Raw genomic sequence first — 26,203 nt, forward strand, 5'->3', positions numbered from 1 at the left:
AGCCAACCATGGCAACCTCTGTCTCCCTAATGTGCAGTCCCCATATGATCTAAACCGGTGTAGATATATAATGGTCTGAAAGCCTGCATCTAGCTGGAGTGGAGAAGCATCGAACTCGACCTGAATGATGTGATGTGGTACAGACGGTTTTCCCCAGATCATCCATGAGAGCATGAGGATCTGCAGGCGCTCCACCCGTGTTCACTCTATCTCTGACATGTCAGGCCCCCAACAAGGGCTGCCATACATACCGGCTAGTCGGACCAAGGAATCGAAGAGAAAAGCCTTGGTCCGAGGGTCCTGGAAGTGGGAGTGGAAGCATTGTCTCTCTAGCCGAGCTAGTGAGGCGTATCCCCTGCTCAGTCTAGTCTGCATTGCTAGTCTCATCGTGAAGATCGGGCCGGAGAAGATGACCCCCAAGTAAGTGTATGAGGATACGATCTCAACTGGTGACCCACCGAAAGTAAAAGTAAACTGCTTCCGTTGCATGTTTGCTCGAGAGGTGTTAAAGATCATGACCTTGGTCTTGCCAAGGTTGACCTCCAAATCATGGGATAAACAAAAAGCCTGCAGTGCATCCAGGTGTCGCTGGAGCCCCTCGGGTGTGGATGACAAGAGTGCCACGTCATCTGCATAAAGAAGAATCCTGATGATGATCCCGGCAAGTGAGCAACCGGTCCCTCCGAACGCCCCATGAAAGTCTCAAGCTCATCGATGTAGAGGCCAAACAGGGTCGGTGATAAGGGACAACCCTGTTTGACTCCTATGGTACTCAAGATCTCATCTGTCCAACCTGCACCTGTCCGAACTCGGCCTGAGACTCTCTCATACAGTGCCATGACTGCCTAGATGATCTCCTGATCAAATCCCAGTGTCTGTAGGCGTGTGATGAGACGAGCTCGAGTTACTGTGTCAAAGGCTTCGCAGAAATCCACAAAGCAATAATATACCCTCTCCTTCCGTGATCTGGCCTCCTCAATGACACTCCTGAGTGTGAGTATGTGATCCATAGTCCCATGGTCTCGCCTGGAACCGGCTTGACCCTCTGCTCTGAGCCCTCTCATCTCTGCGAACAGGCTGACCGACGCATCCAATACAGCTGCATAGATCTTGGACATCACATGTCCAATCATGATAGTCCTGTAGTTACTCGGGTCCATGGGATCCCCTGCCTTGTGGATGGGGGTGATGGTGTTGAGTGTCCAGGTGCGGGGGAAGCCAAGGCAAACAGCGTCATTGAATAGCTTTGCTAGGATCGGGGCTAACGTGTCGATCCCATATGCGATAAACTCGGTGCATAGCCCCTCATGCTCCTTAGCTCAGCCATTGTGCAATTTCAATGTCGCGTCCTTGACTCCCCCTCTAGTGAACAACGAGCAAGTGGTGAGGCAACGTGTGTATGAGATCTGGAGTGGGCTGGTGTGGGACATCATAAAGATCGTGTGCATACGTGTGCCAGACTCTCGTGTCGGTGAGGGGTGATGGAGACCTACGCTCAAGGAATCTCCACTAAAAATCCTTAGAGCTGTTGCTGTACAAGATGTGCAGCAGCTGCTCCTCATTTTGACGAAGAAATGCCTGCTTCTTCCGACGTAGGAGACGTCGGTACTTGCGTACCGTGTTTGGTGTGTTCGGGAGGTGACATTTGGTTTCAAGTCGGAGCTATCGGCGATAAGCCTTGCACTCCGCATCGTACCAATTGTTGCAGGGTACAGAACCAAGAGGTGGTGGTCTAGTGGACCGTGTGGTGTGGGGAAAGATTTGGAGGGCAGCCTCGTGGAGTGTGCGACTAATCAGGGCAGCACGGTCCTCTATGAGAGAGAGAGCGCCACAAAAGAAAAGTCGTCATCTAGTTTTCCCACGTATGAATGGAATACATGAATGGAAGCTGCCTATTTTCGGCTGTATTCATCATGTATGGGTAAATCGTCTAGGACATCTTTGCTTCCAAGATCACTTGAGTGATCCATGAGACAAGACCAACTGATGCTACCACTTGAGTTGGACTGAAATTTGGATACCCAATGTGATATCCCCGAATAGATAAGCTTTAAGCATATACGATTTCCAACGCCATTTTTCCAAGGATGGTGTGGTTTCGTTTTGCACCATTCAGCTAATGCTAGCGTAGATGGCCAAGTCCACATACCATTCCAAATCAAGGGAAAACAATGAGGTCCTGATAGGAAAATTATACCCATTTTGGACATTAAGAATCAGCAGCCCCAAGGTGCTTGCATGTCGGTTTAGCTATGGGGATGGGGGCAGCACAAAGGCCACACAATTGAATCTGGGAGGCAGCAGCAACAATGAGGCGAGGAAGAGGTGGGTGAAGAAGGAGGGGCAGCAGGGGGAAGGCAAGTAGTGCTGCACAAAGGAAGGATTAGGCTGTACAAGGGTGGGGATAGCAAGGGGGAGAGCTTGAGGGGGTTGAGGGAGCCATTGGGACAGCTAGGAGCTCAACAACCACTTGTGGTCTAGACATTGGGAATGACGCCTTATCTTCATCTTTCATGGATGAGCTGTTAAAGTTTGAGTATGTGATAGACAAAAGATACACGAAATTGAATTGCAAGGGTGGAAATGATCAAGACAACTGTGAACATGCTACTAGGGTATAATTTCCAAAAAAGATAGTTGCCTACCCAACTGGAACACTAACTAGTGACCACTAGGTACCGACCTACCTGGGTCAGAAAGTATTGAAGTGGTAACTATTGAGCTTACTAGCTGCCTTCCCCTAACTAGCTGCCTAGCGAGGTAGGTCACTAACTATTGAGGTCATTAGTAGCCTAGCTAGGTTGGTCTCTAACTAGTGTACCAGGTCACTAACTAGTGACCTGGTCACTAACTAGCTGGTTGGGTTAGCAATCATCGACTTGTTGGCTATTGAAATCCCAACTCACTACTGCCTGCACATGTTAGTAAGATGGAGTTGCTGAAAGAAAGCTCCGAACAATCACGAGATGGGTTTGACCATGATAAGAGGGAAGGACCTCTCGAAAGTTTTTTGGGGTGAAGCAGTGAACACCCGTCACATCCTCAACAGGACCAAGACCAAGGCCGTTGAAGACATGACAATTGCTATTCATCCATTGTTGATGCTTATAGATGCCTTGGTTTTGCAGACATTTGCATGGTACTGAGTTTCCTAGAGGCAAACCTTTTGTAATCCAGACTTATGCCGGTGACTCTTTTTTCTTTCTGCGGAACTCGGAAGCAAAAGTCAGGCATCTTTTCTATGCGCTCAATTTCTTTGGGCTCACAGCTAGGATAATAGTGAATTCCAGTAAATCAAAACTTTTGTCTCTACATGAGTGTGATTGGCATTGCCTTTTTGTGGCCTGGTCTCTTGCTCCCTTCTTATCAGGTGGTGCGCCATTTGGATATGAGACGCACGGCTTGATCTCCAATTGGTTGGCATTATCTCTTTGTGGCAAGAGAGATTTTGGGTGCTACAAAAGCTTTTTTGTAAGCTAGATTGTTGGAAGTTGTCTACTTAGCCACCGCATGTTCACCTTCGGATTGTGCAGTCTGTTCTCATGGCATATGTACAGTTTTATTTGCCCACTTATTCCCTGGCCTTCTAAAGACATTCAAAAATTTATCACTAAGGCTATTGTCTAAGTTTATATCACAAGCCTATTTGGCACATTCTCTCTATTATGCTGCAACCTTTCCAGCTTGTACCTCACCTGTTTACTACTCTTACTCTCCTAGATTGTTGTTTTGATAGAGCACTTCCGTGTTGCTCCCCTTTTTCATTCTTTCTGCCAAGGGAGCTTATCATCTGTTACTTCCACAGCCATAGATCCAAGGGAATGGGAATGATTTTTGGCATCTTAATAATTGCTTGGTGGAAGGTTTGTCTTCGGCACATCTGGGCTAGTAAGCTTCCTCTCAAGCAACGGGTTTTCTTGCGGCGCTCTTTGGTGGGGGCATTACCGGTGGGATCTTTATTGGCTGCCAGGAGTATAGCTTCTTCAGTATGTCCTCCAAGGATATTGTGCTACATCTTTTTTTGACCTCTCCTACAGCTCATGATTTTCTTCCTAGGCTAAGGATTGGCTTCATGCTTGTTTCCAAGGATTTTTTTGGGCTGGCAGTTTTGGGTTGTTTTCAGACTATACTCGGTTCTTCTATTGGTGGTGCTATCCGGCTATGTGGTTGTTATATCTTGCTCGTAACATTCGACTGTACAAGCACTCTTTGCTGGATGTTTCTCATTTTTTCAATTCATCTTTACATCGGTGTCTCCAAGATGCACATTCTCTTGGAGATCTTCCTCTGGCCCAGTTAGAAATGTTTTATCACTTCTAGTTTATGAGTAGTAGTTGTTCCACTCTGGGACCTATGAATGCACATTTTTCCAAATGAAATACTTCTTCTTACCCCCAAACAAAGTGTGTATATGTGTACACACAAACACACACAACAATGGCTTCAGGCTTGTTTCCCTGGTGCTTCCTTTGGCAATAATTTTTGGCTATTTGATTTACATTCTTATGAGTAGGGAATGATTTTCTCTTTTATTGGGTTCGTTACTGGGCACTATGGACCCTATGGAAGGATTGCAATCATAGGGTCTTTGAATATCCTTCTCTCGCCAAATATTAGCTAGTCCGTGCATCTTTACAACAATCATTTTTGTCTACATGCGCGGGACTTAGATTATCTAGCCTTCTTGTTATATGATGAGGTCTTTTGATACTTGTAGCTAATTGTCCCTTTCTTTGGTACTGTTTTGTTGTAATATAATAACTACGCATGTGCATGCTCACACACACACACATAGAAAGAAAGAAAGAAATAAAGTTTATTAAAAGTCTTCAGAAGACCAAAGGGTCTATGAGACTAAAATAGAAACTGATACAGAGAGAGAGAGAGAGAGAGAGAGAGAGAGAGAGAGAGAGAGAGAGAGAGATGTTTGCATTAAATGCTAAGTTGCCTCCTCTAGGCAGGTAACATATGTAGGAGCCCAACAGCTGAGGCGGTTTTTAAATATGTTGTTGAGAAGAGAGGTCTTGGATCACATTTCCACATTGATTCAGCTGGTACAATTAATTATCATGAGGTATGCATGTCATCATTAATTGCTAGGGTTGATTTTATGTTTAGTTTGTTGAAGTGATGATTTGACAGTAGTGATTGATATCACGCTTAGTGGGAGGGTTGTTTTATTAGCATTGCGTCCGAAGAGGTAGTGCTATAGTGGAGAATTGGATACTTCCTTTGTGAACTAACATAGTAAAAAATCGTTTGGTTTCTCAAAGTGCTTGCTATACTAGGAGGCAGTGCCCACACTCACTTGTGCGCTCTTGTTTTTTTCCCCCCAAGAAAATTACTTCATTAAGAAAGAAATGAAAATCGCAAGAGCAAGCTCAAATGCGGGAGTACATCATGCTATGCATGAGGAAAAAACAGCTCAAAAGGAGCTAATAAAAAACCAAGGCGGAGGCTGAAAATGCCACCTCAACCGTGAGGGAGACTCAGAGAAGAAAGGAGATCCTCTCCAAACCTTGGCAATGGCTGCTCTGGAGGATCCTTGCATGCTCGCCCATATGGCGATCAGAGTGTACTGTGTCGGTCCCAATACTAGCCATAGCTTGGGAAGGGTGAACCCAGATACCCTCCATCGCCTTTGTACACCTGGCTCTCCAAATATGCCAAGCTGCAATGCTAGCCAGAATCTCCCAAGACGTGTCTATTGAGGCATGAGCAGCTCTGAAAGGAGTGAAGGGAACATCCTGGAGGGAACATGACTCTACTGAGTGTCACCGTACAGTGAGAGCTGGATCTAGATTATGTCCCTCAGAAAACACCTGAGGGCCATTAAGAGATAACCAAGTTACTGAACCCCAGGTCATATAGAACGGTGCTGTATGAAAGATATTGAAAATCCTAGCAACACCTATACTGACTCAACTGCAATGTGGCAACGAGGACAAGTAGGGTCAGCCCCGAACCTGGATCTCCATAGGTTCACTTTAATCCCTCCATGAATAGAAAGGCAAAAGAAAAGAGTGATCTTTCTATTCCTGAGGGATTTCCAGAGCCTACGCCAACAGTTTTTGTGCACAACTGCGGAAATTTGAAAACTATCCTAATGAGGGGCTCTAGAGAGCCTCCAACCTCTCCTGCTGAGCTGAAATCTCCAGGCATTTCTGACTGTATAGCAAAAGAAGGGGAAGCTCTTCTCTCGGTGCCCCTCATCAATCCATTCCCACTCCCCTAGGTCCCACTGCAAGAACCTGATAGGGAAACCACCATATAACCAGAGTCTCCAAGGCCCCAGCGCAAGGAGAAGAGGATCGGGGTCAAGATACCACTGTGAGTCCTTGCCCCACTCCATAAAGCCTGCAATTCTGACATGCTAAAAGGCAACCTCCAAAAGAATATCATCAGAAGATCTGGTAAGTCTACCTCCCACCGAATGAACATCAAAGACTAGGGTATCCTCATGTGCATCCTGCAAGGCAATAATCTGTAACGGAATGGCCGTCCTTGCTGAGAACGCTCCCCACCGTGGACTGTGATCGGCATGTCATCTGTGTTAATCCACTCTGGCGGAAGGGTTGCCTCTATATGCTGTATCCTGACTGCACTCCGTCTGAGGTGGCTAACTGCTGAAAGTCTCTGATCCTCTAGAAGTCTCCTAAAGGCCCGCCAGGCGCCTACTGTAGAAGCAGGTCCCATCTCCCATCTAGACCACTGCATATAGTGTGACACTCCAAGTGGCCTGCCATGGTCATCCAAATCAAGTCATTCCACATGACTGGCTGCCTGTGAATTTATTCACGAGAGGTGGGTGGAACTCTACGAAGAGTGTTTTTTAAAGCTGCCCCAAGCTTTTAGAATAGCAGCCATGAGAGGGGAAGGGGGAGATTTGAGATGGGCTGAAGTAAAGATCCATCTGATGCTGTCCATCCAATCTCCCCCATGAGATGGAGTACAAGAATGAATGCTGCGTGAGAAAAAATCTTTCCAGGGCTCCTGTCTAGGCATCGATCCATGTAATACGAACTTGCAGAGCAAGGCCATACACTGCAAGTTCAAGTCAATAATATTGAGACCTCCTTCTACAACATCTGAGATGCCATCTAAACCGCTCCATAGGAAGTTTCTGATAGGTCTCATGAGCTGAGGGATACAACCTCTAGACTTGCACCAACAAGAAAGAAAGTTTATTAAAGTCTTCGGAAGACCGATGGGTCTATGAGACTGTGAAAAACCTGAAACAATGAGCTATGGTAGTGAAGCTACTAAACGAGCATCCACACCAATGCAAAATGCAAAAAAAAAGCAAAATGGCAATACTAAGTCCTAAGTACAACATAGTCATGTCGATAGTCGACTATATGTATCAATCTCAGCATCAGCATCGACATCATCATAATCATTATCATCATCATCAGCAGCAGTAGTAGGACATTAGGATGGATGAGGAAGTAGAGACATGAGGTCAGCAATAGAGCGTTGTCGGTGACACGACCCCGCAAGATCTGACCCTATCACTGACCTAGAATCCCATCCTCAATCCAACCAGAATCATAGCGCAGGCGCCTCAATCCTCCCGACCACCCCTGAGCACGTGGGCTACAGCTCGACTCATCCATAGGCCTGTATCTAACCCAGGTGTCCCATACCACCTGAGCCCGTCTAGAGGACCTTCGATACATCACCTATGATCCGCCATGTAGATGGCCAAAGTCTCGGCCTGGGTCAAGTCCCATCCATCAGTTGAGGAGCGCTCAATTGATCTACACAATAGCATTGGCCCTCCCTCTATATAGAAGGAAACCCGCTATAGATAGCACAATGCTATGAATAGCTCCCTCCATATAAGCGAGCACTATATATGAATCAATCTCTATATATAGCAATCTCAGCTAAAAATAGCCATCCAGCCCTATGCTATCCCGTAACCCACATTCACCTGCTATCCAACCCTAGGTACACCATGCACATGACATACTCCCCTTATTCTAAGAACTCACTCCTGAGTTCACCAAAAAGCCCGAAAACTCTATGTGAAGATGAGTCAATGCCAATAACTATACTCTGACTATCAGTTTGAGTGTGCTATACTTTCCATGAGATTCAAATCAAAGAAAATCTAAGGCCAAAGCCACAATCTTTGATAACCAACCCAAGGAAAGTAAATCTCTCAATCTAAACAAGGTTACGTATCATCAAGTATTCTCCTCGAGAAATCAAGTAGCGCTTGAATCCACAGAGTTAGTTCCGTTGACATATCCGTACACAAGCATGGTAAAATCCGTACCTGAAGGTAAATGATTCTGTCAACCTTATCTATTGAGTTCTAACTGGAAAATATTCATCATGCTGAATACCCTTGAACTCAAAAAACTTAGGTTGAGATAGAGGAATCATTGTTCAAACAATCCCATCAATTGAGCCCCTCGAGGTCAATTTCTGGGTTGCAATTTCTATCAACCCTAATGTCCTGAATTACTTAGTATTCAGAAGATCCCTCAACAGAATACCCTTGTAATTCAAATTCTTGGGTTGAAATACATGACAGACTTTCCATCGCAGAACAATTAGGTATCCGTTCATAACTCATGATGGAAGAATCTTCATGGAAGTATCAATGGGCAAAACTCTGACCAAAGATATGGTCCCCTGATCTATCCTCGGAATGCCCCTACATGAGGATAATCAGTAAAAATTCAGTTGGCTATATCCAGTGAATGGTAGTGTTCTAGACATGTATATAGTCAACCATCATAGGAATAACATTCTATGTGATCCAAAGACTACGGAAATATACAATCCGAGATCTCTTAAAATAAGATCCACCATCGGATATCCTGTATAAACTTGTGCACAATAAACCGCTCCTATCACAGGATCATCTAGTTCTTAGGATCTCTTATCTAGGAACACTAGGTTCCAAACAAGGCATTGACAGACCATCATCAGAAGAGATGTGGTAACCCTTCCTGAGATTGTGTCTAGACTATGGAGCTGCAGGGTTGAACTCAAAAAAAAAAATGGCTTCTCTCAGGGTAAAGAATCTTAGTCAACCCTCGTCAAAAATCTAATCAGGTTGCCCCCAATTCAATTCAGCCTACTTGTAGAGGTCCTTGGGTATTATTTCACGCTGGATTATACCACGACATCAAAGAATCTTAAATGTAACATACCTTAGTGTCCCATACCACCAAAGTATACTGCAAATAAAAAACTTAGTGGACAATATGAGTGAATCAGGGTAGCCAATCCCTCTTCACTCACACCATCCCAGATTGAGTCAGGGTGGCAAATCCATTTTCAATCCTTTTCTTAATGTGATTATATCACTCCCTTGTGTTACAATACCCCAACCAATAGGTCAAAGAAGAAAACCAGTAGGTAGCATCCCTAACAACTCTTGAATCCTGACTACCCATGACCTCGGGCTAAAAGAGTGAGAATCAGAATGACCCCGCCTTTGGACATGATTCAAAGAAGGTATCCAACAAGACTCATCCTGGTCTAATCAATAAGAACCTTCATATGTCCAAACGGTAACTCGAAGAACTACCATAACTCACAATCACATCAAGATTAAAACTTCAAATAGAAACCAAACAGGAATCTATGCACCAAGATTCGAGAAAGGAAAATCCAATTGTCTTAGTTAAGTCCAGTTTAAGATGTAACAAAGTCTCAGGCATCCTCAATGTACCATAATTATAAAAAACTTCAAGATATATGGAGCAAAAGTAAACATTAAAACCAAACAAATTATATGCCACTTAGTTACTTAGGATGTCAACCTCTTCATCGCTTCTTAATAACTCGGAAGAGGTACAAAGACTCTAAAACAAGTTGTCTACATTTAGAACAACATGAGCCTTCTTCAATAAATTTCCGGTACTGAGGGGTTTTATAGTAGTGAAGAGCTGCCCAGAGTTCATCCATCAAGGAATCCATCTCTCATAGCAGGTCATGAGGTCTATGAGGAATAATCTCCGATGTAGCCTCGTCCTCCATCTCAATAGAACAGTAATCCAACGTAGGTGTTTCATTACTTTCATGTCCTTCCATGGCTGGAAAATATCTCGCACGGGAGAGGGACTAGAAGAAAAGCAGCTGCATCCAAATACGTGCTCTTCCCAAGAGAGAATCTGGTGCTGCATGGAATCAAGGAAGAAGGCGACTAGAGGACAGCAAGAAAGATGGTGGAATGTGATAGGCTGATCTCAGAAAGAAAGAGGGTGGGGAATTCGCCTTCATGCGCTGAAGTGAGAGAGAGAGAGAAATCCTGAGTATATAAATAGCCAGGAAGGGCCATCAAAAGCTAGGCCAATTTAGGGTGGGTGCTTGATTTAGAGCAAGTGCTTTCCTTGCTAGAGAAAAACAAAAAAGCGACCTTCTTTTTAACCAAAAAACAGTCTCACTTTTAGTAGATCCTGTCCCGCTTTCCTCCAATCAGTCAAAAATAGCCAAAACACACTAAAATCAGGCCATACACTCCTTCCCAAAGAAGCGCCTGCCCCAATCATATCACCCTTGTCTCTGATGCCCGAATCTCCTACACAAGCCGTTCTCTAGCTTATGAACACCCTCTCTTTCCTCCTACTTCTCAACTGCAGCAAATCTCATCCTCAATCCAACCAAAATCATAGCGCAAGCGCCTCGATCCTCCCGACCACCCCCGAGCACGTGGGCTACAGCTTGACTCATCCATAGGCCTGTATCTAACCCAGGCGTCCCATACCACCTGAGCCCGTCCAGAGGACCTTCGATACATCACCTATGATCCGCCATGTAGATGGCCAGAGTCCCGGCCTTAGTTCAAGCCCCATCCATCAGTTGAAGAGCGCTCAACTGATCTACACAATAGCACTGGCCCTCCCTCTATATAGAAGGAAACCCGCTATAGATAGCACAATGCTATGAATAGCTCCGTCCATATAAAGCGAGCACTATATATGAATCAATCTCTATATATAGCAATCTCGGCTAAAAATAGCCATCTAGCCCTATGCTATCCCATAACCCACGTTCACCTACTATCCAACCCTAGGTACACCATGCACATGACAGTCGGCCCCTCAAGGATGCAGTCTTGGTACGTACGTTGGTCGTAGCTCTGCGTCTAACCAAGGCCAGTGTGACCCCCGTTGGTCGGGCACCTACCCTAAACAAGGAGGGGATGTCCCCAAGTATGATTTGTGTGTCAACCCTCTGTCTGGGATGTCGGGTCACAGGCTCCAGGTCACGGTCATGCCGAGGTCTCATCTCATAGGGGTCTATGTGATCTGGCCGAAAGAACTCTGTGATAGAGCTTTGAGAGGTATCAGTCGAGGAAGAAGTCTGCTCTTGTCTCCGTGCTCGGAGTATCCTCTCCTAGTGTCTAAGCATCTCATGAATGAAACCAACCAAACACCGCTGGTTTGGGTAGGAGAGGAAACGGGCCAAAACCTTATAACTATCTCTCAAGAGGTAGTAGAATCACCCTCGGATCTCATAGTAAACGAGACACCTGAAGATGAAATGCTCCTCTGTCTCAACCTCCTGCATGTCGCATAGTGTGCATATGCACCTCTCCCTGGGTAACCGCTCTGCTTTGCCACTCTTGATACGAAGTCTGTGTGAAGAGACCCAAAACTACCCAAGAGAGATCCTCAACGAGTGGGGTAGGTGAATTTGCGTGTATCCTGGTGGATCAATGAAAACCTCCGCTGTGATATGTAAGAAGTGATCTCTGTAGAAGCCCAACTTCACTGGAAGATCATTCGGGCCCAACCAGGTTCGGAATGTGTGTAGCTGTAGTAGATCCTCACGGATAACCTAGTTGACCTCTTGTGATAGAAGGGGAGAGAACGGAGCATCCATGCTGTACTGGAATGAAGGTAGTCTGTCCATGTGGTGCCCTAGTCCTGCAAACCATCTCTCTGTGCATGCATACCAGCACCTCTGGTCTCTCACTCTTGCAAGTGCCATAGAAGAGGACAGTGCTAGCCATGGTATCTTGCTACACGCGGAAGTGTAATCCCCATAGTCCCTGACTCGGTATAGATACGTAATGACCTGAAATGCAGCATCTAGCTGTAATGGAGGTGACCCAAACTCCGCCCGAATGATCTGGTGAGGAACGGATGGCTTACCACGGATCATCCGTGATAACATGAGAACTTGTAGCCACTCCACCGTGGCCCACTCTGTATTCGACAAGTCTGGCCCCCAGCATGGACTGCCATACATCCCTGCTGGGCGGACCAAGGAGTCAAAAAGCAACCCTTTGGTCCGTGGATCCTGAAAGTGAGAGCGGAAGCATTGCCTCTCTAGTCTAGCCAATGAAGCATATCCTCTACTCAGGCGTGCATGCATCGCAGGTCTCATAGTGAAGATGGGTCCGAAAAAGACGACCCCAAGATAAGTGTATGATGAAACTATCTCAACAAGGGACCCATCAAATGCAAACTGCTCCTGACGCATGACGGCTCAAGATGTATTGAAGATCATAACCTTGGTTTTACACAAGTTGACCTTCAAATCATGAGACTCACAGAAGGACTGTAGTGCGTTAAAGTGTCTCTAGAGCCCCTATGCTGAGGAAGACAAGAGAGCCACGTCATCTGCGTAAATCAATATCCGGGTCAACGTGCCCGCGAGAGAGCAACCTATCCCTCCTTGTGTCTGCATCACTGTCTCAAGCTCGTTAATGTAGAGGCCAAACAAGGTAGGTGATAATGGACACCCTTGTTTGACCCCGATAGTGCTCATGATCTCGTCTATCCATCCAGATCCTGTCCGGACTCTGCTTGAAACTCGCTCATAAAGTGCCATGACAACCCAGATGTATCTCTTGGTCGTAACCCAAATCTTGTAGGCATCATATGAGGCGGGCTCTCGGAACGGTGTCAAATGCCTTGCAGAAATCCACAAAGCAACAGTAAACTCTCTGCTTCCGTGCCCTCGTCTCCTTGATGATACATCTGAGCGCGAGAATGTGGTACATGGTGCCATGATCCCGTCTGAAACCGGCATGTTCCGCTGCTCTAAGTTCTCGACACTCCGCAAATCTGCTGACCTCAGAATCAAGTACCGATGCATAGATCTTGGACATGACATGTCCAATCGTAATGGTCCTGTAGTTCTCTGGGCTCATGGGATCCCCTGCCTTGTGAATGGGTGAGATAGCGTTAATGGTCCAGGTGCATGGAAACCCCAAGCAAACAACTTCATTAAATAGCTTTGCTAAGATCAGGGCTAGGAGGTTAATCCTATATGCAATGAACTCAATGCATAGTCCCTCATGATCCTTCGCTCTGCCATTATGAAGTTTCATTACGGCATCCTTTACCCCCCCCCCTAGTGAACCAGTTAGTGGCCAATAATACCTGGTTCACAACCACAACTTTGGATGCAAGGTCAAGGCTGACAGAACTCCAAAAGATGAGTTTCCTCTTGATACTCTCCAACACGGGAGCCAACTGCTGTGCCGGACAGATGTTCACCCCAACCTAGCATCCCAAATATCTAATAGAAACACCCCTTTGAATCAAGTGAACCCTATGTCATTTCCCCAGTTTGGAGTGTCCTCATCATTGATCCAAAAGCCATTGGATTTGTTCTAATTAATGTGTGCACATGCCAGCAATGCAAAACAAATCCAACGCCGTTCTGAATGAAGTCAGTGACCGTGGAGTGGCATCTAAAAAAACAGCCGTATCATCTGCCAACTCACTATCTAAGAGCTCATCCTCTTGCCTCAAAGGAAGCCTGAGCTCATAGCTTCAACCACAAATAAAAACAGAAAGGGTGCGAAAGGGCATCCCTGGTGGATTGATCTGGTAATCTCAAACCTGTCCCCCCTAACTCCACCAATAAGAACCTGGCTGTGGGCTGATCTGTAGAGGGCTGACACCCCTCTGATCCATGCATCTGAGAAACCAAAGTGAGTAAGTGTGCCCTCCAGAAAGCCCTAGTCTACCCTGTCATAAGCTTTCTCAAAGTCCAAGAGTAGAATGGCCAGCCTGTGGCCATTATGCATGGCCTAATCAGAAGCCTCCAAAAATGAGAAGATGTTGTCAAAGATGCTCCTGCCATGCACAAAGCCCGTCTGTGTATCATGGATAAGATCTGGAAGAAAGGGCTGCAGACGAAGGCTGATAGCTTTAGCTAAGATTTTATACAAAGTACCCATCAAGGTAATCGGTCTCCACTAAGACACTAAATTCTTGCAACCCCCTTTCGTAATCAAATGAATGAGGCCCTCCGTAAGTGAGTTTGGCATCTCACACGAGTCCCAAACACCCTGCAAGGCTGAAGTAATGTGATCCCCAATATGATCCCAAAAAGTAATAAAAAATAAGGGGGTAAGTCCATCTGAAGCAGGACACTTGCTCTTGTGAAGGAGAGAGAGAGCAGTCTTGAACTCTACGCTTGAACTCTACGTTGGTGAAGGGTACATCAAGTGAGACAGTCATATCCCCAGTCACCATTCCAGGTAAGTGTTGCCAAATAACCACTCTAGCATCATCTGTGGCTTAAGTGTCAGGATCTGTTGTAAGAAGGGAGGCATAGAAATCGGTGACAACTTGCAAGACGGCATCCAGATGTGTCTGAAGAACTCCGCCTGAGTTAACAAGCTGCGAGATGCTCTCCCTACTATGTCTAGGGCCAAGAGTAGAGAAGAACTGCTTGTTGACCCTATCTCCTATCTGAGTCCAAAATGACTCTTTGGCATGAAAGGCATACTCTGCTCTCTTATCTAAAAGTGACTGTTGCTGGGCCCTTGCTGCAGCAAGGCGCTCGTGAATCCAAGCATCTGTAGGCCTCTTCTGCTCATCCCTCTAGAGAGCAGCCAACTACTGACAGATAACTATCTCACATCCGAGGATCTCACCCCTCCTGATATGAGCAATTGAAAGATACAAATCGCTAATACCAGAGAGGACTGTAGCTAAGTCTGACGGAGAAAGTTGCCCATCATGCATATGAGATACCTAGGTCCTCAACACTGTCTCTATAAGGCCCTCCTCTGCATAAAAGGCACCTCACATGAGGATTTGAAACCATCAGAATCATTGGAAAATGATCCGAAGTGGACACCCCAGCTGCAATGCTAACAGTAGCACCTCTGTCAAGAGCCCAATCATCCACATAAATCTGTCAATCTGTGCATGGATAGGCATCTGCAATCTCCTGTTTGACCAAGAAAATAGTAGAGAATGTAGCTGAGTGTGAAAAGCATCATCGTGCCAAGCATCCCTGCCACTTGCTGAAAAAGGAAGGCATCCCAAGTTGCTCTCTCTAGGGAGTGGATACCACCTTCCCTACCACCCCTTTTGTCTGAGGGCATTTCAACCATGTTGAAATCGGCTCCTATAATCCAAGCCTCTGTAATATGTGACCAAGAGAGCAGTTCCTTCCAAAGAAAGACACGATCCCCTCTAGAATTGGGTGCATAAAGGTTTAAAAGACCAACCTTATGCCCACCAATCAAAAGTATAATCCACTGAGCTTTGGAAGGAACAATGATCCCTTGTCCAATCACCAAGGGAAGTATAGAAGAAGAAATAGAGATGCAAGTACCTCCTCTGGTGCCCAAGGCGGGTGACCAAAGAGTATGGCCTGAGAGAAGCTTACCCGACTTGGCACACTCCCTGACATCCAATTTGTGTTCCTGGATCATAAGAATATCAATGAGTCCCCCTGGATGAAGTTGGTTACAAATCAGTTGCCTACGGCAGCGGTGAGGTACACCCTCGAGGCCCTGAACGTTCCAACTGACAATCCTCATCCGCGAGAGAAAGAGGCCGGATGTAAGATCCTACCCGACCTGGTAGCGGAGAAAGCCCTCTCCTGCGAAAAGTTCCTCCTATCAAGAGGAGGGAAGTCAACTGGGGATAGCATACCCACACCTGTCGAGGGGGAAACTTTGTCCATAGATGTCTGAAAGATGTGCTCCCCGAGCGTAGAGGGTACAAACTCCTCGTCTGTCTCAAACTAAGCCAAGTCTACCAGAACTGAAAATGAATTCTTGCAATGTACCTCTGGCGCAGGAGTGCGAAGGAGCCCTGCGGAAGGAGTGGAACCAATAACCCCCTTACCTCTGTCAAGTGTAGACAGATGTGCAAGAAAAGAAGGGGGGTGATGCAAGACCTTAGCAGCAAGATGCATGACCTCAGCCACGACTTTGGCGTTGTTCTCAAGTAAGACACAGGGTGGGGTCTCTGTGGTAAGGATCTCCCTAGGTGAGCGCTCCTGCACATGAACACCTAAAGGGGCAGGAGCAGTTTCATCTGCACAAGGAAATAGGATAGGAATGTCTCCTACCTGAAGTGATGGGTCCACGACGCCATCAGTGGTAGCCTGAGGTGGAACTGACTCCCCAACTAACAGGCACCCAACGGGGGACAACAGAAACAGGACGTGCTGACTATTCTGTCCGCGCTGAAGAAGTACCAGGACGAGAGGCAGATGGTCCTAGTTGCGTTGAAGAAGTACCAGGACAAGAGGTTGACGGTCCTAGCCATGAAATCGAAGGTCTATGAGCGCGAGAAGAGGTAGGAGCTGGTCGTGAGGAAGGTCCAAGTCGGGTGGAGCTCTGAGGTGCACCCGTGGACCTTTTAGGTCTTTTCTTCTTTCTTTTCCTTGGGCAATCTCTAGCAAAGTGCCCAAGGGTCCTCCAAATCCTACACTGATCCTGTCTCCCTACTATCTCGACTCTCTTTCTGAAGAAAGAGCCATCAGGACGCTGAAGCATAATGTGGTCATTCGAGATGTTAGGGTCAGAGACAATGACCCTAACACGCGGTACCCCATCCGACCTGACTGCCTCTGCTGCTAAGGAAGGCATCCTAGGGAGAGGGGGATCTTGGTAACCATCCCAAAGGCGGCTCGAATGGAATGCAAAAGTCGATGGTACACCTAAGGAAGGCCGGGAAATTTGATGAAGAGTGACGTCGTCCAGCTATCCTCCTCGACAGGATCGAACCCCAAGGAGAAAGGGGTCAAAAAAATCCTCCTGTAGCTCAGTGCTAACGGGCTAGCCTGAAGCACTGTACCTGCTACCTCCAAGGAGTTAAAAACAACCTGGAACAATCCTCTCCCAAGTAGGCGAACATCTATGAGGTGCCTTGAGAGGTCTCCAGGTAGCTCGGAGAGCATCTATTCCTTGGCCTGTAATCTGGAAGGGTGGGACCCATGGATGCGAGCAAAGAGTGAGGTCGAACTCTCTTGCTCTACGTCTTTTTTAAGGTGCTGCAACTCATCTTTTGAAAAAATCACTGTTTTCGTGGCCGGTGGGAGTGGACGGAGATTGGCTGAAGGCAAAGCCATCGCCAATCAAGGTGGGTAAGGCCGACTCGAACACTTGAAAAAGATCCTTCCACACTAAGCTGCCCGAGAAGGAAGAAAGAGGAGGATGAGAGGGAGGGCTGCCGGGAAGGAGTCAGCCGGGAGGAGTAGACGGAGAGGAAGGAGGGAGGGAGAAGAAGGCTGAGGGCTGCCAGGGAGGAAAAGACAGCCGAGAGGATTAGACAAAGAGGAGGGAAGCGAGGGGGAGAGGAGGCAGGGAGGGAGGAGGAGGAGAGGGGTAGGCAGAGAGAGGAGGCGGAGAAGGGGTAGGGGGAGAGGAGGTGAGAAGAGGGAGACGAGAGGGGGGGAGGAGAGGAGGCAAAGAGGGGAGAGGAGTGAGGCGGGTAGAAGGGGAGAGGAGGCAGGGAGGGAGAGGTCGGAAGGGGAGGCGGGGAAGGGGAAGGGAGGAAGGCAGGTAGAAGGGGAGAGGAGGCGGGGAGGGAGAGGGGGAGGCGGCGAAGGGGAAGGGGGAGGCGGGGAGGGAGACGGGGAGGCGGAGAAGGGGCTGAGGGGAAGGCTGAGAGGAGGGAGGGGCTGCAGTGGGGGGGCTGAGAGGGGAGGGGAGGGCTGAGGGGGAGAGGCTGGAGGGAGAGGGCAGCTAGAGGGGGAGGAGCAGCCAGTTGAGTTTGTTTTTGTGCGCTCTTGTTTGAGTATCATGATTGTTAAAGTTCTATAAATTGCTTTGATGTGGTTGAAAGTAGTGGTTGATGTTCATGCTAAGTGGAAGGGTTGTTTAATTCGAGTATTGTGGTTGTTTGTTTCTACAAATTTCTTTCAGACTATACTTAACATCTCCAAAATTTAAGTTGTTGATTGGATTACATTGTGAAGGGGGAGCCAGCAGATGCACGGATGAAAGCTGCAGCGATCAAACGTGGTGTAAAGCTCACATCTCTTTCAAGACCAATTCGACCATCTGACTTTGAAGAATTTGATCTCATTTTGGCCATGGATAGGCAGAATAAAGGTATCAGGCAACACTAGTCTTTGTGCTTTGCTTTATATGTTTTTATCAGCATTTCCCACTTTTAAAAACACTCTTTGTAAATCTTGCTCTAGTAGGCAAGTTCTTTTATTTCCTATAACAAGAGAAGATTTTGTAAAATTTGTCGCTATGTTTGTAACCTTTTTGCGCTGAACTCAATTTTCAAAATTTTGGAAAATTGAAGTTAAAAACACTCTATTAAGACAAATTTCTAGAAAATGAGAACTTCTCCATAGTGTACAATGTCTGATGTGAGTGTCCGGTAGTGAGTGTTTGCTGCTGTGCACGCTTGTCATATGAAGTTGGATCTACATCAGTGTTTCATTTGGTCCTAGATTTGTGTGTTGGCTCTCCGTTCTTTCCTCGCCACCACAGTTTGGAATAGGCATCCGGGACATGTGTGTTGTGAAACCGGCCTCTAGCAAGCTAAAGGGCAGTAAACTATAACTAACTGATCATCCACATCAATCACAACTACAAATGCATCACTTTCAGCCACTTCCTTTAGTTAGAACCCACGGAGAAGCAAACTTTAAGAACACTAAAATGGAGGCTAGAATGCCCCAGCTTTGAAACACAAACACAACAGACGCAGATTGGCTCCAAATGCTTTGACGCCCCTTTCAGTATTTATTTATTTCTTCTTGCAATGGAAAATGCTTTTACAACAAGGGTCATCCTTGCACTTTGCTTCTCTGGAAAATCCACTGTCCAAGCCAATTCCTGGCTTCAATAGGCATCCAATCCAAGTACACACTAACACCCAACTGCCAAGGCAAGGTTAAGGCATTTCCGAGTGTCTATGTCCAACTGAAAAACTAACAATGCATTCCACAAGGCATCCAGCCAGCTAAAGTGTGTTTGGCAGTCCCACAAACCAATACAGATCCCAAACTGCACAAGTGACCTCAAGGCAGGAAGAAATCCACAACATTGTCCCTCTGTCACCAATCTAGGCACACCCATGTCAGCATTCAAAGATCCTTGTTGTGTTGTTTTTAGGACAGCCTTATAGGCGACTCAGGCCAGGAGCGAAGGCTGGCAATTCCCCTAGCTTAGGGCTAGTGTGGTTGCTGGTGCAAGCCCTGAAATGGGCAAGGAAAGGTGCCAGCGCAGCAATTTTTTATAGGCCAAAGAGAAGGTGCTGTTTGGTCTGGTTAGGTCGGCTGGGCTTGGCAGTCTACAGACTGCCAAGAAGTGCAGATCAGCAAAGGCCTGGTCGACCAGAAGTGGAGGGCTTTCAGCCCTACAAAGGGCCCACCATTGGGGTGGTACTCGCAATTCATTCAGTGCTCTCCCTGGCAGCAGATCTTCAGCAGAAAGAAGAGCTGCAAGAGAGCTGTTTGGGGCAGGACTTCGCCAGCCTACTGAAGCTCTATATGAGCACACAGGCTGACATATGTTGAAGGTGTTCAATGGACATGAAGGAAGGATCCAGAGGTTCCTACAGCCCACGTTGCTAGATGGTGGTAGAGTGAGCACACCATTCTGTACCAGCATTTGTCTATTTGGAGCTTTCTATAATTGGTTGTTCTACTCCATGTACATATTGTACATACGTGTCTGTGTTTATTCTCTCATACACTTTTATGCACAAGATATGGAGCATGATTAGTTGTCATTGTGTGGGCTTGTTTTGACAACAAGCAACACCAATGCGAAGACCAAGGGAATGGGTTGAAACAAACCCATGATACCATGTGCTTTGCAGGGTCTGGCTTGTTCCGGGTGTGATTTTTTTGTGAGCTTTTTGTGACGAGCTTTTTTTCAATTTTCATGAATATTGTGAGCTTTTCATTCACTCATCTTGCTAGCATCTCTATTCCATCCAGGAGTTGAGAGGGGGTGTTAGAGGCCGACATCTACTGATGTCACCTAGAGAGAGAGGGCCTTGCTTATGGATATGAATGAACCTGACATAACTTCATAAAGTAAGGCTTATGAAGTAATGGAAGGATCCTCATGCAATACTATGTGTGTACAATAATGTGTGCATGGAATTTGGAAAAACCTTTCTTTGAAATCAAAATGAAGGTATCACGGCTTAGATTGGGAGGAGATGAGGAGAAATCGAAAACCAACATGAAGAGAAGTCCCATCCACACAGTGCACTATCAACAAATAAAGAGGTCAAGGGACTTTTTTTCACCTGCATTCCACTGAACAGTTGCAGGGCTGCCTTGCCATGCCCATTCTGAGCACAACCAGCACTTATGTCACTCCAGGAGACCACATTCCACTGTGACATCTCTGTGAACACTGCCCTTGCATCATTTAGGTTCACGCACTTGCAATACATATGGACGAGGGCATTCCCCACAATAACATCTGACTCCCATCATTGCCAGCAATAGTAGCATGGGTCACACGACCCTCTTCTAGGGATGTCATACAAGCATAAGCATCCACAAACACTTAATCCAATCTAATTGCTTGAAAGTATTAACCATACAAGTGCATGTGTACTCATAATCTCTGAAAAACCTAATGCCCTTGTGGTTTCGTAGTACTAGGGCAAATAGATTGCCAATAAAAAACTTGATGGTTAATTACATCTGTTATGCTGAGCAACTACTTCAGGTAAAAAAAAAGGGTACAAACATGTACACCAGCAACGGCTGCTCGCTGCCAACGCTACCAAAAAAGCCAAAAAATCTAATTTAAACACATAGGCTTCATATTGTTCTATAGCTCAACCAAGCTTATCTAAAATGCAAGACATTAATGAAATGAGATTAAATAGTCCTCAACAATATTGAGGCTGTAGTGCTTTCAGTAGCCAGGACAATGAAACATTGGTTGTGGCACCTGTAAATCGTTACATTGCCACAATGGAAAATCAACATTCCTTCCAAAAAATGTGTGATATGAAAGCAGGAACAAATACAGACTCATAGGTAGGACATTCATGAAATGAGATTAAACACTCCCTAGCAATGATTAGTGCTTTCAGTAGCCAGACAATGATTCAAAAATATATTGAGTCTATACCCAAGTTATGGATTGTTTACTCAAGCTAAAATGAAATTAAAAGAGGTTTTGACATACAGTCGGGTGGACATGTCCAGAAAGTAAAAGCTATAGTCTATACCCAAGTTATGGACTTTTTACTCAAGCTGAAATGAAGTTAGGGTAGGTTTTGACATATAGGAAGGCTGCAAAAGTTTCAAGGATGCGAAACTTGGAAAAACAATCTCTACAATAGAATCTAGCTTCATGCCACTATGTTGCATTTTCCCAAAAAGCTCGAGCAAGAACAGCATGCACATGTTCAGTGCATCCTGCAATCAAAGCACCCCATGACACTACATCCCAATAGGTCAGTTCATAAAATTCTCTGTGCACCTGAACAGTTGCAGGGATGTCTTGCCATGCCCATTCTGAGCACAACCAGCAATCATCGCACTTAGGAGACCAGAACCCATTGTGGCATCTCTGCAAACACTGCCCTTGCATCATCTAGGTTCACGGAATGGGCATACATATTGACAAGGGCATTCCCCACACAGCAACCTCTGACTATGGATCGGCATTCCCCACACAGTAACCTCTGACTATGGATCCAAAAAAGAGAAAAAAGCATAGAGCAATAAAGACACTCTTCTGCCATACAACCATCATGAGCAAGGACATAGTATGCGTTACATGATAACCTCAACAAGAACATCAAAAGTGATGATCACAAGTATTACTGTCAATACTACATAGTTTATGGAAATGCTATTATGTACTGATTGATCGCAGACACATGTCAGCAACAACATTGTCATTCTCTATGGAAAGACAATGGCGACCTAACTCTTCACAAAGCCTTGCCATCCCAAAGCAACCTGCAAAGACATCGATGATGCAATCACCAGGGTGTGTGAATGTTCTGAGTATCCACCTACAAGAAGCACTAAAAGGGATCAGAGGATGTTTGACAATCCATATTTGTTTTCCTTGAAAGAACTTCAATTATACCCCATAAATTCAATCTGTGCTTGTATAGGATCTTACTCGTGCAAGTAATCTGATCTTTCTGCCCCTCCTCGTAAGTAAGTTGATGCAACTTGTGTCCTTTTTGCGACATGTTTACGGTCACACTCGTGTAGCACTGATGTCTTTGCTGAAAAAAGCTTATTAGAGACATTTGCACCCGCTTGTCGATCCATGTGTGGGAGGTCAGATTTTTCACGCCAGAAGATACCCATTTGTAGATTGTGAACCTAATGGATGATGGCACCTCAAGTTAGATACAAGCAAATCATGCTTATTAGACCAATATAAACAAACATTTAGGTGATTTAATGTACCTCCTCTCCATCATCACGTAAATAACCAAAGTCAAGAAGCACTGTATATGATCGATGGAGCTCAAACTCGGCCTTCTTCGCATGTGCAAATATATAGCCCCAATGTTCTGGGAGAGAGCAAGTCACGTACCACCCCTGGTCTGCTACGAAGTCATTGGCAAACTTTGCCACCCTTGCAGAGAGCTTGAGGGAGAATCTATTCCACTCTGGGCATGTAGTACTACTTATGAGTTCCACTGCCAAACTTGTGGGAAAATCTGCCCATACCAAGCGAACCACCTCGACGCAAGAATTACCATTGTGTGACAGACCTGGTGCTTTCACTTTTCTTAAAAATTCATCAACCCTACAATGTACAATTCAATCTCCCTAGATCAATGACTTATATTCCAAAATAGATTCTTAAATGTACGCATTTCTTAAAAAAAGAAACACTTACAGCTTTGGTGCATTCGACAACTGAATGATATCCTCTGTAATTACATCCATATATGCAAACAACTTTACATCTGCATCAAATCCTAGCTTGAAAGCTTCAGTTTGGCTGCAAAATCAAAAAATCATAACCAAGAAAGAGAGGAGTGATACTCACTAGATAAACTCGGTTGTTCATTAATGGAACTGGTTCTTGAAGCATGAAAATCGAGTCGTTGCTTTGTTCTCAGCTCTCGAGTCTTAGAGGACTCTATATTCTCCGATAGAACCTGCTTGTAAGAATTACAAAGGACAAGACTCTAGGTTATACTATATTTTCGTTAGTGTTAGTTGTTAACTATTACATAAGTATGAGGAGTAGAGGTCCCACAGGTCTTTTCTTGATAGCTGACTCTCCGTCCATTGATCTAGGTCGTAATGTGATATCCACATAACGGTTCTCTGCATCCAATTCATCCTCATCCATATTGTCTTCCATGTTCTTCTCAAAGACTGAGCAGCAAATGTTGCAAACTTAAGTATATGGTAGATACCCGCATATATAGACATTGGTCTAGATGCCTATGGAATAGGAACTTTGGAGTATTACCTTCACGTCTATTTTTCTCAGTGGGATGTACTTTTCCCAGTGGGTAATCCAACCACCAAGGACACACATTAATCTCCCAAATCGTTATGCCCTTATCTTTCCAAGATAAGGGATACATGCTTCCCTCTTTCTCCATGTTTGTCCATGCCATGACCTCATATGGCATCCTTGCATATGAATTGGTATCATGCAAAGACCGTATCCACCTATTATGTATGAAAGAATGTAGACATATGAGTAAAACAGTTTATTAATCCTAAGAGAAAGGAGAGGGTTGCTATTGTACCACCTATACACCAAACGTAAGGATGACTCCTGCATTTCTGGCTGCTTATCTGCTTCAAGAGTAGACTTCATATCCTTCCAAAGCATAGGGAAGGCTTCTTGGAGGTGAAGTCGTCTTTGCTCTCGAGCAAATGTCTCAAACCCATCGGGCAATTCCAAATCATGGCTTCGCAAATTGTTGATGATGGAAATCCCTCGCTCAAACAAGTATTGCCAATATGTTTCCTTTTTCACATGTAGTCGAAACTTTTGAGCATCCCCATACTTAGCAGATGCAACTGGATCATTTCCACGTGCCATCATCAATTGTTGTAGAAGCTCTTTTTTCCTATTAATATCATGGCAAAGGAAAAAAATATTAGCATCACTATGGAGTAATTGTGCAAAAACATTAATTGACATTACCTATTAGGATTGAGACGTGATGAGGCTAATATATGCACTTTGTCCTTAGTCGTGGCACCCTTTTGATTCCAATCATAACTAAATAGAAGCTCGAAGAAGCCATCACCATTTGCGGGATTGGCAACAGGTATCATCTTGTATGCTCGATCACGAAAGATGACTTCCACATTCTTAATAGCCTTACTAAATTTATTAGTATACTCCTCCAGACTCATCTTCGATTGATCAAGATTTTGAGTAGCTTTCTTGATCGCACGTGAAAAATCATCCTTCCATGAAAACAAGAAATCAAAACATTGTATGCTCGATCATGAAAGATGACTTCCACATTCTTAATAGCCTTAATAAATTTATTAGTATACTCCTCCAAACTCAATCTTCGATTGATTAAGATTTTGAGTAGCTTCCTTGATTGCACGTGAAAAATCAACCTTCCATGAAAACAAGAAATCAAAACATTATCCTTTTTGGGACACCTTTCATAGAGCAAAGGGATATTTATAGTTTGCGCAGATACCTTCCAAACAAGTTGTGCCAAGACAATAGCTGGTGCTGTGTACCATGGGTTACTATTCTTCCTTTCTATTGCCATCTCCACTTCCACCCATCTCTTATCCTCTTCACTCAATAACTCAAGAAGTGAGGATTTATCTGCCATGCCAAATTTTTGAAAGAGGAAGACCTCGTGCCCATATGAATGCTCTACATGCGCTCGAACAAGTCTGCAATACCAACATATATTCACATGGGGATTACTTTCTAAAGAGGAGAAGTTAAAGACATAAATACCAATAGACTTAGTTTCTAAAGAGAAGAAGTTAAACTAGCTATACATAAAAGTATTATAAAAAGTTATCTTACTCATTGGTTGATTTTAAGGCAAGAAGTAGCTCTCCCTCTTGAGATTTCTGCACCTCTATGAATTGGCATCTCACTTGGATATGGCGAGTTGGCATTATTGAATAAGCTACAACATATCAATTCCACAAGTAAGCATGACATAATCATGTGCAATGCAAACTATAATAGAACATTTCCTTATGCATGATAGATTTATCAAAAGAGTACCGTCTTTGATCTGAGAAAACCATGCCTTCAACCTATGATTTCCATCCCAAACAAGGAACTTCTTCCCCTTCAAGTCTTGCCACTCATTACTTAGCTGGTTGTCAAAGTCCTCACTTATTTGATTCCAAATAGGTCCCCATTCTTGACGATCAAATGCCGTAACATAGAAAAATTGATCACTTCCTGGCCGTTGCAAGGATACTAGAAAAGGTGCACTATTTATTGCATAGCCTCTAGAATCAAAACTCTCTCTCAAAACAGTAATCTCAGACGTTGATGTTCGAATAGCCTCATTAACAACCAATCTACAGAGAGGAATCAGAGGGGGTTCAATTCTTCTTTGCATCCGAAACTGATCAAGGACATCTTGCAAAAGTCCAATTTGAATCTCCTTCCCAAGTACTCTTACATGTGTTGGAGCTTTTTCTTTTGTCTTTTCTGCACTCTCTTGCTCTCCTTGGCCTCGAGGCTCTTCTTGCACCTCCTGTTGCTCAAGACTAATCACGGGATGAGACGATGACTCTTCTCGAGTGATAGTAGCCTCAGTTTCTGCAAGTGTCTCCATGTGTGGGTTATTTATATCATTTTGTGGAGTACGAGACGTACACTCCTCACTCACAGATCTTCTTGATGGTCCAGATCTCAATGCATAAGTTTTAGTTCCTTTGAATACATATCACAACCAACAAGGATGAGTTATATATTGCTCACGTCCATCATAGATATGCCAAGGTTATCAGTACCAAAAAGTTTTAGAATTACCTCTTGTAGTTGATTTCTTTCGCCTTGGTGCCATCTTGTCAGGATAAAAATGCTCAC

The 26,203-nt window shown here is 45.0% G+C and overlaps 1 protein-coding gene across 2 annotated transcripts in view; it reads left to right on the forward strand.

Annotated features, from left to right (window-relative positions):
- Nucleotides 1-26,203, forward strand: part of LOC147887721 (uncharacterized) — a 58,117-nt gene that overhangs the window by 21,420 nt on the left and 10,494 nt on the right. For both annotated transcript variants that reach the window (XM_087393624.1, XM_087393625.1), the window contains exons 2-3: nucleotides 4,962-5,074; nucleotides 18,154-18,289. In XM_087393624.1, the coding sequence (XP_087249750.1) occupies nucleotides 4,962-5,074; nucleotides 18,154-18,289 (249 nt within the window). The remainder of the gene's footprint in view (nucleotides 1-4,961; nucleotides 5,075-18,153; nucleotides 18,290-26,203) is intronic.

This window comes from Dipteris shenzhenensis, chromosome 22 (assembly GCF_047967505.1).
Source record: "Dipteris shenzhenensis isolate YYH24624 ecotype China chromosome 22, Dip_SZ_1.0, whole genome shotgun sequence".
Taxonomy (NCBI): domain Eukaryota; kingdom Viridiplantae; phylum Streptophyta; class Polypodiopsida; order Gleicheniales; family Dipteridaceae; genus Dipteris; species Dipteris shenzhenensis.